The 15,245-nt window shown below is 44.7% G+C and overlaps 1 protein-coding gene across 1 annotated transcript in view; it reads left to right on the top strand.

Moving 5' to 3' along the window:
- The window catches only part of TMEM141 (transmembrane protein 141), a 53,055-nt gene extending 38,130 nt beyond the window's left edge, over positions 1 to 14,925 (top strand). The window contains exons 4-7 of the mRNA XM_068249915.1: positions 3,756 to 3,863; positions 6,935 to 6,973; positions 10,947 to 10,985; positions 12,670 to 14,925. Coding sequence (XP_068106016.1) covers positions 3,756 to 3,863; positions 6,935 to 6,973; positions 10,947 to 10,985; positions 12,670 to 12,743 — 260 coding nt within the window. The 3' untranslated portion in view covers positions 12,744 to 14,925. The remainder of the gene's footprint in view (positions 1 to 3,755; positions 3,864 to 6,934; positions 6,974 to 10,946; positions 10,986 to 12,669) is intronic.
- The last annotated feature ends 320 nt before the right edge of the window (positions 14,926 to 15,245 follow it).

Genomic DNA, 15,245 nt, shown 5'->3' with positions numbered 1-15,245 from the left:
TTTTTTGGCATTGCTCTTTAAAGTTTTGTTAGTGCACCTGTATTTTTGTGTCTGTGCACTAATATATTTACATCTGTGTGCCTTTATTATTGCCGCAGTGTACCTGTATTATTGCCGCAGTGTACCTGTATTATCCGCAATCTTCCTGTGTTATTGCCACAGCGTACCTGTATTATTAGTGGAGCCTTCCTGTATTCTTGCAGCAGCGTGCCTGTATTATTGCCTTAGCATGCCTATTGCCTTAGCACGCCTGTATTATTGCATGAGCGCACTTGTGTTATTGCCTTAGCCTGCCTATATTATTGCCTTAGAGCTCCTATTGCCTCAGCACGCCTGTATTATTGCATGAGCACACTTGTGTTATTGCCTTAGCCTGCCTATATTATTGCCTTAGAGCTCCTATTGCCTTAGCATGTCTGTATTATTGCCTTAGCATGCCTAATGCCTTAGTGTGCCTGTATACGCCTGTATTATTGCCTTAGCATGCCTGTATCATTGCTTTAGCATGCCTATTGCCTTAGCGTGCCTGTATTATTGCATGAGCGCACTTGTATTATTGCCTTAGCGTGCCTATATTATTGCCTTAGAGGGCCTGTATTACTGCTCTAGTGCACCTATTGCATTAGCGTGCCTGTATTATTGCCTTAGCACAGTGTTTCTCAACATTTTATAGGTATGTACCCCTTTTAAAACCCTGTACTCACCAAGTACCCCCTAGCATAGTAAACATTATCACAAGTACCCTCTGATAAATATATATTTAATCATAATACATGATAATTGGTTCTAAACAATTTCCAAGCATTTACTATTGCTTTTAATTAGCTAAACACTAATTTGGTGTTGTTTATATAAGATTTATTATTTTCTAAAATTCGAAATGTGTTATTCTTTGTTATGTGTATCAAGCCCGAGTACCCCCTGGAACCATCAGAAGTACCCCCTGGGGTACGCGTACCACAGGTTGAGAACCTAGGCCTTAGCACACCTATAGCATTAGCATGCCTGTATTATTGCCTTAGCATGCCTATTTCCTTAGCGTGCCTGTATATGCCTTTATTATTGCCTTAGCGCGCCTGTATTATTGCCTTAGCGCGCCTGTATTATTGCCTTAGCACGCCTGTATTTTTGCCTTAGCGCGCCTATTTCCTTAGCGTGCCTGTATATGCCTTTATTATTGCCTTAGCGCGCCTGTATTATTGCCTTAGCGCGCCTGTATTATTGCCTTAGCGCGCCTGTATTCTTGCCTTAGCACGCCTGTATTTTTGCCTTAGCGCGCCTATTGCCTTAGCGTGCCTGTATATGCCTGTATTTTTCCCTTAGCACGCCTGTATTTTTGCCTTAGCGCGCCTATTGCCTTAGTGCGCCTGTATTACTGACTTGGGTATTGAAATGCATCAATAAGACTGTGTGTACGCTTCTAACAGGTGCCCACCCTGTTTCATTTACAATCAAGGTGGACTATATTGAAAGGCAAAGAGGCCATACTCTCTTATGTAGTAGAGTAGATCTCTAGACCTGTTCCAATAGTTGCAGTAAAATTAGCCCTTTATCCCAAAATGGATCTCACTAGAGCAATTTCTATATTTCATTAACAGTATCCTCAAAGTTTTGCTCAAAACTGCAGAAAAATTTCACAAAACTTTCATTTTTGTAATGTTTGTTTCATAAGTTCATAATTAACCATCTCTTTCACTTTCCAGTATCAACTCTATGCTGATGACACCCAAATACCGTATATTCCGGTGCATAAGATGACACCCCCCCCCCCCAACTTTTCCAGTTAAAATATAGAGTTTGGGATATACTCACCGTATAAGACTACCCCTCTTCCAACACACACCAAATAAAAAAACCTCATCATATACTGGCGTATAAGACGACCCCTGACTTTCTAGAAGATTTTCAAGGGTTAAAAAGTAGACTTATAAGTCAGAATATATTTCTTAGCTCCTGACCTCTCTACACTATTATCTTGAGTCCCTGTCTGTCTATCGGCTGTCTCCACATTATTATCATTGATTTATAAAGCACCAACATATTCTGTGGCGCTGACTTCCATGCCAAAAAAACCGGAAATTGTACTATTTCCACTTTCTCTCTGTGTTCCACCGCCCATAGTCACCATCAATTTAGAAAAGACCCCAGTAGCCCCAACTCCTAAAGCTCGCTGTCTGGGGTTAACTCTGAACTCTCATTTAGACCACTTATTTACTCATTAACAACCTCCTGCTACTTCCATCTCAAAACTATCTCCAGAAGCCCTGACAGGGGACCCTCTTGTCCTCTAGCTTAGTCACCTCTTCTCACTCCAGCATCCAGGACTTCTCACGAGCATCACCTCTCCTGAGGAACTCTCACCCACATCTTGTCCATCATGCTCGGAGCATGGAAACCCTGTAATTTGCTATAGGAAGTAGGGCTGCATGGTTTTTCGGTTCAAAACCGAAACCGCGGTTCGTGCCCAGACGATCTGGTGATCGTCAGTATCCTCGGTTTTTACTGAGTGCCCGCCCGCTGCCTGCACGCTTGTCTGGCCCGCCTTCCGCTGTGCGCCGATTGGCCAGAGCCGACCAGAAGCAGTGAATATGTATTGTGGTTAATGAGCGGGGGGCGGGTCCACTCGAGCGAGCGGCACACAGCTTTACCAATCGCTGGATAGCGATGGAATGACGGCAGCGGTAGGCGGAACTGTATGCTCTGTACAGCTCCGCCTACCGCTGCCGTCATTCCATCGCTACCCAGCGATTGGTAAAGCTGTGTGTGCCGCTCTCTCGAGTGGAACCGCCCCCGCTCATTAACCACAATACATATTCACTGCTTCTGGCGGCTCTGGCCAATCGGCGCACAGCGGTGCAGCCAGACAAGCGTGCGGGCAGCAGGCGGGCACTCTGAAAACTGCAGATAGTGACGATAACTATATAGTCTTCACGTGAACCTCCCCCCGCTGCCCTCACATGAACCGCCCCCGCTGCCCGACTCTTAAAAAGGAACACCAGTGAACACTGCTGACAGTAGCTGCTGCATGGCTTTTGACAGTTGGTAACCGCTATTTCCCACAATGCAGCAAGGTTCATAGACAGCAAACTGCCAAGAGTACGTTCTTTTCTTGTTCTTGTGGGAGGGGTTTCACCACAATATCAGCCATATAGAGCCCCCTGATGATCCATTTGTGATGGGGTATCAGCTACTGATTGGGATAAAGTTCAAGAGTCGGAGTTTCTCTTAAAGCAATCGTCCGCCCGCAGTATCTGGCTAAACTATACTGGGGGCATAGTGAATTTAGTGCCAAAGCTCGATTTGAAAAAAAATCGTGAAAAAATCGAAATCGCAATTTTTGAGAGAAAAATCGCAATTTCAATTCTTACCTAAAATCGTGCAGCCCTAATAGGAAGCATCGGAGGCTCACTGCCTCATCCGCTAACCCCTGTGTCTCCAAGCCACTACCCTATAGATTGTAAGCTGGCAAGGATAGAGACCCCCTCCTAGTGTTTCCTATTCGTGCATCAGTATTGGTGAGGTGTCAACTATGTATGTATTTATATTGCTGGATGTCCTGATTGTATATGTATCTATGCTCCCCACTATTTATTTTGTACTATGTACAGCGCTATGGAAGATGTTTGCACTTTTTACGATAAATACAAAAATAATTCTGACAAATTAAGTTTTTTTTTTTCTTTTGATTTTTAAAAATAGCTCATTTTGAACAATGTTTTGGGTTAAGAGAACTCTGACTGGGACTTGTTTTTTAGTTGCAGGTTCTGTCACCAGTTACATAATCACAAAACACGAGACAGAAAAATGTGCGAGATTATGGAGTTACCTGGAGGGACGACAGCCGCTGCTACCACATGACACAGGTACTTGTGCTGCTATGCTATGGTAACGCAAGGGTTAAAAAGCCGTCGTAAAGTTTACCTGTGTCAGGCTTGTCTGGTCACCTGCTATAAGTCAGGCTGTATGCCCATATGACTGACCTATAACCCAGCCCTAACGCCTGCGGAAACTCCTGCCTAATACAAACTACAATACCCTGCAGGCAGATGCAGCATACAAACTGGCAGACAGCAATCACCAAACACAGCAATGAGCAATGCAAACACAGTATACTTAATAGTCACCTGAGGCCTATAGGCTGAGGCAGTCCAGACGATGGCAAGATACCAGGCTGCAGCTGAAGTATAATCGCTAGACAGATGAATGGTCAATAACAGGCCGGATTCAGTCCAGGCAGAGTTCATGGAAGTCCCTTTAACAAGCAGGGGTTGATGCAGGCGGCAGTCAGGGGAATCCAGGTACTAGCTGAGTCGGCAGCGGGTAATCAATAGAGAAGCATGGTCAGGTACAGGCAGAGGTCGGCAACGATAAGGCAATCTGAAAGAAGCTAGTCAAGAGACAGACACAAATCGGCAGCAAGACGTGGTTAATGTTTACAGCGGCAGAGTGTGTACTAAGAGGGCATCCGCCGCTAATCCAATGGGAGCTGAGCGCCATGCACTCCAGTGACGTCAGGGACAGGCCGAGACCCAGAGGCTTGCGCCTCAGCGTGGATTTCGGCGTTCCGCCACCATGAGCGGCCACCATATCTTACAACCTGTTAAATCTAACACACACAAGCAATAGAACACAGCAGTACATGCACCCAGCTACATTTAAAAGTGGTCAGCAGGTGCTCGTCAGCCAATCAGGATGCACTGTCATACACCCTTTACCTGCCATACCACATCTAGCAGCCATTAGCATTCAGGTGGGAGGCTTCAGTTGGACGTCATCGCAAGCAGGACCGCCCCGTGCAGGCATCCCGCCCACAGGGGTCCCTCCCTAACCGCTCACCTGTCCGCCATGTCCTAGAGCTGAAAGAAAACGTTTAAAAACACACGATTGGTTCACACGATGGCCAGGGGCCCCGGACCTCTCTCACTGGCCGGGGCCCCAAGGCCAACACGTGATACCTGGAGGGGAGTGCAGGTGGGCCTGGACCTCAGGTTTTTAAACCTGTTAAATCTGTCAAAATTCTGAAAGTGTTGCAGCTTACAAAACGCAAGATGTCACTGGCTTATAGTAAACCTAAAACAAAAGTTTGCCTTCTTAAAGAGAAGGTATTTGCGATAATTCAGATTGGAGTGAGCATATGATGTCTCCCTCGATGCATCACTGCTGAATATGCAAATCATCCTTTGATGTCCCTGTAAGTTAGCCACACCTCCAGAACTGCTGGAATGCAATGATGTGCCAGAGTCATAATAATCCAACATGCATACAGACTGTTTTGGACTGGTTGATCCTCATCAGTGCATGGAATGGACTAATATGGCACTATAGAGTAGGACTTGAAACACCCAGAGTTACAGAGTACCCAGCAAGCTCATGGTGAACAAGAACTCCTAGGAGTGTGTAAGGGGCTACAAAGGACCAAAAAGCCCTCTTACTAAAATAATATGCAAAAAATAGTTTGCCTTCTTAAAACAGAAGGTACCGTATATACTGAAATACAAGTCAACCTCGTGTATAACGCGACTCCAATATTCAACCCTTTTAAGCTGGAATTTTGTATTGACTCAAGTATAAGTCTACCCAGCAAAGTTAATGGCTGCACTTGGGGATCAGGAGGGGTTAATGGCTGCACTGCACACCGTATTGCAGCCATTAACCCCTCCTGTCCCTTGTGTGCAGCCAATACCTGCTCCATGCCCCCAAGTGCTGCAATTTCTCCCCTTCCTGCAGCCCAGTATTTTCCCCTCTGCCCCTTTCCTTGTTAATTGTTGTGGCCAGGACATTCAAACCTGTGCTTTCTTGGCATTTACTTTCCTCAAAATTTCACTTACCACTGGGTAAATTGCTGCAAATGGGAATGTCACTAATAGTACACACATTACTCAGTGTGCTCAGTGCTGCCCGTGGCTCGTGTATAAGTCCACCTATACTTTTATGAAGTGAATCAGATCTGCATTTCTAGACTTATGGGACTCGTTACTGAGGATTCAGAAGGTGGAGGACAGCGGCGGGGACTGGAGGAAGCCCCATGTATGTATACATTTTTACTATCCCCCGGTCTCTGTTACACTTTACTATCCCCCGGTCTCTGGTACACTTTACTATCCCCCGGTCTCTGGTACACTTTACTATCCCCCGGCCTCTGGTACACTTTACTATCTCCCGGTCTCTGGTACAGTTTACTATCCCCCGGTCTCTGGTACACTCTACTATCCACCGGTCTCTGGTACACTTTACAATCCCCCGGTCTCTGGTACACTTCACTATCCCCCGGTGTCTGGTACACTTTACTATCCCCCGGTCTCTGGTACACTTCACTATCCCCCGGTCTCTGGTACACTTTACTATCCTCCGGTCTCTGGCATTAGACAACCAATTAATAATGATACAATCTCCCGATCCGCTAATTGTGATTCAAAGCATATGATTGATCGAGTCCATTAACGGGGTACAATTGTAACCAATCCCATAATTTGAAATGGATTATCATAAGATAACCAAAGAGCAAAAACCATACTATGCGCATATTATTAATTACTCCCTATTGGGTATAACCAGGCAGGGAATTTCAAATGGGATGGATCCAAAACATGGATTGATAAAACATATGCTGGGGGTGCTGAGAATGGACTGTTCCACACACAGTTTACCAGAGTGCGTGTCCCCTGTGAAGATGATCTGCTTTGAGGTCCGATGCCATCAGAATCTTAAAAGGGAATCTTAAAGAGGACCTCCATGCAACAACTAAAAACCCGTCAGCGCTGCTGTAATGCAAAGTTATATTTTTCTTCGGAGTCTTGTCCCACGAAGCCGTCCCGAAGGCCCCCGCATCATTCCACTTCCGCCGTTTGGCCCCGCCTCCCCTCCGAGAAAACCGCCAAGCTATTTACTGCAGTAAAATGCCTTTACTGATGTATTTCACTTATTTCTTTTCTAGGTGCAAGTAAAGAGGAGGCTTTACACCACCCACCATCAGGTAAGCACATTTACACTTAAAGGGAACCTCAACTTAGGATATAAAAAAAAGAGTTTAACTTACCTGGGGATTCTAACAGTCTTCTGCAGCCATGCTGTGCCCGCGCTGGGACAAACACACTCATATAGGTCATTGCTTCATTGTGATACGCAAGCCCCTTCACCGCGGCAAGGTAACGATCATGAAGGGGAATTGACACATGCCTTTTGTTTTGTTGTTGCAGCTGCAGTGCAGCCAGAAAAATTAGGCAGGCATGTACATACACTAGAAAAATTATTATTCTTTTTGTTAGCAAAATTCAGGAATCCATCTGGAGACCTGGACCCTGTTTGTGGTGGCGGAGAAGGCAGTCAAGCGGCTTTCAGGCAGAGATTCTGTGTGGGGACTGACTTAGTCTTCGGGCAGGCAGTAGCCCCCCGGGATCCATGCCTCATTCATTTTAATAAAAGTGAGGTACTGAACACTTTTGTGACTTAAAGGGACTCTGTAACAAAAATGTAATTGTGTTTTCTACCATCCTACAGGTTCCTAAACCTATTATAATGTGCTCTGGCTTACTGCAGCACTTTCTACTATCACCATCTCTGTAATAAATCAGCTTATCTTTCCCCTGTCGGACTTGTCGTCCTGTGTCTGGAAGGTTGCCAACTCTTCAGTGTGATCTGCTATGCATGCCCCCTCTATGCACACTCCCCTGTGTGTGTGTGTGTGTTATTTACATTAGCCAGCTTTTCTCTGCTCTCTTATCTTTTACAAGCGGAATATATCCTCTGTTCACATACTGATGAGCCACATACTGCAGAATAACAGACAACCGGGCAGAGCTGTCTGCAAGAAGAAACAAACAATCAGCTTGTAACTCTTCAGTGAGCTGCAGGGGGAAAGAAACACACAAATGATCTCTTGAGATTCAAAAGGAAGGCTGTATACAGCCTGATTGTGTATGGATGTATTTTCTATGTGTGGACATACTGTACATCAACCTACTTCCTGTTTTGGTGGCCATTTTGTTTGTTTACAAACAAACTTTTTAAAACAGTTTTTGACTACTTTTAATGCGGCGAGGAGTGGCGAAATTGTGACAGAGGGTAATAGGAGATGTCCCCTAACACTCTGGTAGGTTTATTTTTGTGTGATTTTAACAATACAGATTCTCTTTAAGTGACTTCTCTTCTCAGTGACAATGCCTCCAGCTGCAGTGAAGGTTGTTTCTGACAGGACTCTTGAGGCAGGGCAAGCAAGAAGTTGGATGGCAAATTGGGACAGCTCTGGCCACAGGTCAAGCCTGCACACCCAGTAGTCCAAGGGTTCTTTCTCTACCATTGTTAAAGCTAACATCTATTTTTTTAAATTACTTTTTCTGCTGTCTGTGCAGTTCCTTCAACGAGAATCTGTTATGGAAGCAGGGGCGTTGCTAGCCCCAAACACCAGTGGCACGTGCCCCGGATCTATTCTGGGGTGCCCCGGATGTCCTCCAGGCAGTCAGCTGTGGTACATCAATCAGGGTTATGCTGGGTGCTGTGGTGCCTCTATGTGGGCATACTGGGTGCTGTGGTGCCATGCTGGGCGGTGTGATGCCTTTACGAGGGCATGCAGGGAGCTGTGGTGCCTCAATGGGAGTCCCGTGGGAGGATGAGAGGAGGTCCACTACAAGGTCAGGGAATGCTATGGGGGCACTGCCAGATAACCTGGAGGCAGGCCAGCCCGCCCAGCAAAATTCCAGACTAGCCAGCGCAGATGCCAGGTAACTCTGCCTAGTTATGTTTAAGTGACACTGCCCATTTGTGACATGCTCCATTTTTTATTCATTTTTTTGTATTAATGGAGAGGGGGCTTCATCCAACATTTTGCTGGACAGGTCTACTTAGACTGCTGTTAAGTTTATGTAAATTTGGCTCCACCCATGTCCACATTCTGCTGCGTGGCCACACCCATTTACCATTTGGAGTGCCCAAAACTGCCCCGGATCGCTTAGGATCCTAGCAACACCCCTGCATTATGGAGGGAAAGTCTGCCATTCTTTCATCTGTGTGATAAACTTTCCATGGTACTTTCTCAGTATCATGGTGACCACTGGTAAAGGGCTGGGAATCAGGGTTCGATTCCGGTCCGGAGTGGGAGCATGAGAAACGGCTGCCACCACACATGGCTGGCATAATACAATGTGCAGTCACACAGATGCAGTGACTGGTATAATACAGTGTGCAGTCACAGAGATGCAGTGAAAGGTATGCAGTGACTGTTATAATACAATGTGAAGTCACAGATGCAGTGAAAGGTATGCAGTGACTGGTATATAAAACAGTGTGCAGTCACAGAGCTGCAGTGAAAGGTATGCACTGACTGGTATAATACAATGTGCAGTCACAGATGCAGTGAAAGGTATGCACTGACTGTGCTGGGCCTGGCACAGTATAGCAAGGGCCAGCTGCGACAGACAGAGTTGTATATGCAGTGTCAGTGGGCCACACACACAAAAAAAAACACATCACAAGAACATTAGCTCTCAAAAGAGCTTTTTTGTGGTGCTTTTCAGCAACAAATATCAGCAAGGAGCAAGCTAACAAGATCTAACTAAGCTTTCCCTATCTCTCCAGCAACCTCTCCCTTCTCTCACTAAGCAGACAGCAGACAGTGAGAAAATGGCCGATGCTGCAGCGTTTTTATAGGGGGGCGGGGGCTCAGGAGGGAGTGCAGCCTTATTGGCTGCCATGTGTCTGCTGACTGTGATGTAGAGGGTCAAAGTTTAGCCCAATGATGTGGTATAGGGGGCGGGTCGAACTCCCTATGTGATCGCGGTTCACCACGAACAAGTTCGCCGGTGAACCATTCGGGACATTTCTAGGAGCCAGCGCTGGTTTCCTCAAAGCCACAGGGGAGAGGAGAGCCTCATTGGGACCCTGAGGCTTTCCCCTCCCGATGTAAGTATCCTCCAGAGGGCTTTTTTTAAAATACAGATTCTCTTTAAAGCGGACCTGAAAACAGAACTTCCGCTCTGCTCTAAAACATAAGCAACAGCATAATACCGTTTACAGAAAAACATTTCTTTGTGACAGCTGATACCAATCCTGCAATAAATCTGCAGTGCATCTACTTCCGTGGAAGCAGACATAGTTGAACATCCTGTGTTTACAAATTAGCTGCTCTGCTGAGGCAGCCAGCTGACACAGCTAAGAGATATAATTATACTTGTGATTAGTCAGAGATGAGGGGGAATTAGACTTGCTAAGCTCTGTAAATACATACAGGGTGCATTTATCTAGGTTTTCCAGCTTTCCTGTGCAAGAGTTAAAGAGAACCCGAGGTGGGGTTCTGACAATGCTATCAGCACACAGAGGCTGGGTCTGCTTATATTGCCCAGCCTCTGTTGCTATCTCAATCCCCCCTAAGCCCCCCCTGCGCTCTGCTGTCCCCCATAAATTACAGCCACGCTGTCGACACACAGCGTGTCGCAGCGGACTGTGTTTATGTAGTGTCACTCTCGCCGCTCCCCCCGCCTCCTGCATAGCTCCGGTCCCCGCCCGCGTCCCATCCCTCCAATCAGCAGGGAGGGAAGGGACGCGGGCGGGGACCACAGCTATGCAGGAGGCGGGGGGAGCGGCGAGAGTGACACTACATAGGTAAACACAGCCCGCTGCGACACGCTGACAGCGCGGCTGTGATTTATGGGGGACAGCAGAGCGCAGGGGGGGCTTAGGGGGGATTGAGATAGCAACAGAGGCTGGGCAATATAAGCAGACCCAGCCTCTGTGTGCTGATATAATTCTTAGAAACCACCTCGGGTTCTCTTTAAGGGGAGGCTTGTACTGGGCTGGCGGGACACAGCTTTGCTATGGCAGAAACGTGTATGCTCTTTAGCGTTTATCTAACAATATGACAACTACTGGTATTCTTTGTGTTCCTGTGAGTAGCTCTTCATTTATAAGAATTGATATTGCCTTTGCTGATGTCCTTCCCTTCTTTTCTTTTGCAGGTACAAGCAGAGAGGAGGCAGTACATCGCCCATCACCAGGTGAGCACATTTATACTCAACCACTTCCTGCAATAGGGATGTTTAAAAACATACCATTTGTTCACCTCTAAGGGAAATAGGACGTTAACATAAGTCTGGCTATTCTGTCCAAGTGCAAGCGTACTGCCGGTGCCTGCGTGCACACGCACATGCAAAGAGGAGCTCACAATCTAATCCTACCATTGTCACACATTAATGTCCTACCATATTATTATTATTATTATTATGTATTTATATAGCACTGATGTCTTCTGCAGCACTTTACAGAGTACATAGTCATGTCACTGACTGTCCTCAGAGAAGCTCACAATGTAATCCTACCATAGCCATACTCTAATATCCTTACATATTCTTATAATGTATTTATATAGCACTGACATCTTCTGCAGCCCTTTACAGAGTACATTGTCATGTCATTGACTGTCCTCAGAGAAGCTCACAATGTAATCCTACCATAGTCATAATGTAATGCTTAGGTTCTCAACGTTTGGTACGCGTACCCCAGGGGGTACTTCTGATGGTTCCAGGGGGTACTCAGGCTTGATATACTTAAAGGAATACTATTGATTCACATATTTTTTTCAATTGACACAGGAATTGTTTGGGAAGTGTTGCTAAGTACTGGTGTATACATTTTAGTAGCAACTTCTTTGTTTACTGTTATCAAAATACATTCAATCTTTACTGACGCCAAAACTGACGGCTGACTGAGCCATGAGGAGAGGGGAAATTCCCCTCACACTTGATCAGTGAACTCTATGTGTAGCTCTGTGTGTGACAGAGAGAGACAGGACACAGGAGCTGCAGCTGTTGGGAGCTCTGTTTCTGACTGAAGTGTCTGAAGAGAGCAGAGGAAATGTAACTAATTGTCACAGCTTTTCATACTGTTTTTGCTTTCAGAGTTTGATATGTTTGATATTTGCTTTCTGTAGTCTGATATGCAACTCTGGCTGTGCATTGAAGCAGACACCCCTTCTGCAATTGATTTGTCCCAATATAGCTAAATCCTACCCTCAATAAATTACAGCTTTTTCCTCTGATATTTAACATGAAAAGTAGGAAAATGTTTACACAGCTACTTAGACATTATTTGCACACTGTCATTTTAGAACACTTGGGTATCGATAGTATTCCTTTAACCAAGAATAACATTTATAGAGATTTAGAAAATGAAAAATCTTGTTTAAACAACACCAAATTCGTATTTTAGTTAATTAAAAGCAATAGTGAATGCTTGGAAATGGTTTAGAACCAATTATCATGTACTATGATTAAATTATATATTTGTCAAGGGGTACTTGTGATAATGTTTACTATGCCAGGGGGTACTTGGTGAGTACAGGGTTTTAAAAAGGGGTACATACCAATAAAATGTTGAGAAACACTGGTCTAGTGTCTTACCATATTATTAAGTGTATAGCACTGACATCTTCTGCAGCACATTACAGAGTACATAATCATGTCACTGACTGTCCTCAGAGCAGCTCACAATTTTGAGGATAGCCATTTCATTTTCTGTAAGTTTTTGGGGTGTGGGAGGAAAGCGGAGTGAAAAAAAAAAACAAGCAAGTACAGACAGCAACTCGCACAATGACTCTTTGTAATATAGTATGACTCTTCCCCATTGTGATGATATGTTGCCAATTAAACACAGACTGTCATTTATCTTTGTCTTTCTTTTTAGCATCAGATCAAATTTCAGAATCTCACAAAAAGTCCGGAACAGCAATGAACAAGTACGGGGATGTCATGGAATGAATCTCCCTCGCTGAAAATCGGGGACTTTTTTTCGATGGCAAGCAGTTTACATGATGAATACATCCACTCCAGACGTAAAATCCGGTACACTTTATTGCCTGTAGCACCTATAGACACCATTGTTTTGATATGTGTCTAACTGGATGCTTGACACTCTCTTATCAAGAAATGACTAAATAACCTGCATTGTCAAATGTTACCAGGGTTTGCCTGAAGTATGTACGATAAATGTAAACTTACCAGAAAGAAAACTAAAAGCGTAACTTCCAGCAGACTCCTGATTACAGAAGTAAGCTGTCAAATCTCCTGCTTTCCTGCCACTAGATTTGTATTACAGTAAAACTCTCATCCGGAACACAGGCCAACAGGGATTGGTGGTTAAGTGTAGTTTCTGTTTCCTTGAGAGTAATTGATAACTACTTACTTCACCAGGTGCAGTATAATCACGCCCTGGGAAACTTCACCTGAAGTCCCAGTGCCGTGAAAGTTAGTCAATGGGAGTGGGTGGTTGCCGCCCGCTCCCGTGCGCGCTACCGTTACTGCCGGTAAGCGCGGACATTAATGAATGGGAATGCAGTTCCCATTCATAAATCTCAAGTCCCCGAATCATTGAACGAGTCATTGTATCTTCCGGCTGTTACACTGCCACGCATTATTTCTGATTCGCATAACGTACGCGAATCGGAAATAATGACTGAGGACATCTTATGGCCAAATAGAAAAATTCATCACACCACATAATAAAAATACCTACACTTACTCCTAAAATTAACTATTCCCCCCCCACACTCCCCCATAGTACCCAAACAGTTTTTATATATATTAAAAAAAATGTACCGTACATAAAAAAAAAATACATAAATAGTTGCTTTAGGGACTGAACTTTTTAAATGGGTATGTCAAGGAGGTATATTACTGTAATTTTTAATTTGCGGGCTTATAAATAGTGATGGATGAAAAAATGCACCTTTATTTCCAAATAAAATATTGGCGCCATACATTATACTATGGAAAAATTGTAAACGTTGCAATAACCGGGAGAAATGGGCAAATAAAATGTGTGGGTTTTATAAACAGTAGAATGTTTTATTTTAACACTATAATGGCCGAAAACTAAGAAATCATTAATTTTTTCAATTTTTTCTTACTATTGCAATTAAAATGTGTATAGAATAAATAATTCTTAGCATATTGTACCTCCCAAAGAAAGCCTAATTGGTGCCGAAAAAAACAAGATATAGATCATATCGTTGTGATTAGTTATTGGTGAAAGAATGGGAGGAGCGCTGACAGGTGAAAATTGCTCTGGTCCTAAAGGGGTAAAACCCCTCAGTGGTTAAGGCTAGTGACACACCAGGACGTTGCGTTTAGGGGACGTTATAGGGCACATAACGTGCCCCTAACGCAAGGCCTGGTGCTCTTCGATGTGGACGTCGGAGTGAGCCGCGTTGTGCAGCTCACTCTGGCGTCCGTGATGCCGTGATGCGTACTCTTGGACGCATGCGGCATCACGTGGTCCCGGCCGGCCAATCGCTGCACGGAGCGGCCGCTCCAGGAAGTAAACACTGCACGTCACAAAGTGCAGTGAATATTAATTAGCCATGTGCCCGGCGGCTCTCCCCTCCTCCCCAACATGACTGAGCATGAGCAAACAGTCTAACGCGGCTTAGCCGTGGAGAACGCACAGCATGCAGCACTTTGCTGCGTTACAATGTAACGCAACGTGGGCAGTGTGAACAGCCCACTTGTGTTACATTGCTGTGCGTTGGGGGAGCGTTACAGGCTGCACTAACATGCGCCTGTAACGTCCCTGTGTGCAAGAAGCCTAAAAGTAGGTCCATCTAAAAAACAGTACCATACTCCACACTGTACTTATCATAAACTTTGTATTAATGTTTAAATACAAAACAAATTAAGACAAAGGACAGACTTAACTTAAAAAGACTCTGTAAAGAAAAAAAACCCACCTGGGGGACACTTACCTCGGGAAAGGGAAGCCTCAGGGTCCCAATAAGACTTCCCCTTTCCCTGTAGCTTCAGGGAATCCTCTGAGGTGCCTGGTTCTTCTACTGACCACATATGCTATTGCTCCGTTGTTATTGCCTGATGAAGCTGAATCAAACTTGCGAAACATGTTGCATTGTCCCCCGGAGTATGTAAATAAACTTGTATTTGACAAACACATTGGCGATTTTTGTGTCTGCTTGGAAGAGGTAAGTCCACCACTGCCTCCTCAGGTTTTAAACTTATTAGATACTTTAATCCTTTTGGCACCTCTGTATTCATACTACGTTATTTCTTTGTTACAGATGATACATATCCTGCTATAAATCTGCACTGTTCCTACTTCCTGATTCATGGAAGCAGACATAAAGTTAACATCCTGTGCTTTCAAATGAGCTTCTCTGCCATCTCTGCCATAGGCAGTCATGTGACCCAAATGAGGAGGAATTAAACTGCCTAAACTCTTTGAATACATACAGGTTGCATTTCACTCTGTTT

This window comes from Hyperolius riggenbachi, chromosome 8, assembly GCF_040937935.1.
Source record: "Hyperolius riggenbachi isolate aHypRig1 chromosome 8, aHypRig1.pri, whole genome shotgun sequence".
Taxonomy (NCBI): Eukaryota; Metazoa; Chordata; class Amphibia; order Anura; family Hyperoliidae; genus Hyperolius; species Hyperolius riggenbachi.
Note: the sequence above shows the minus strand (reverse complement) of the source record. Positions and strands in the feature narration are given on the sequence as shown.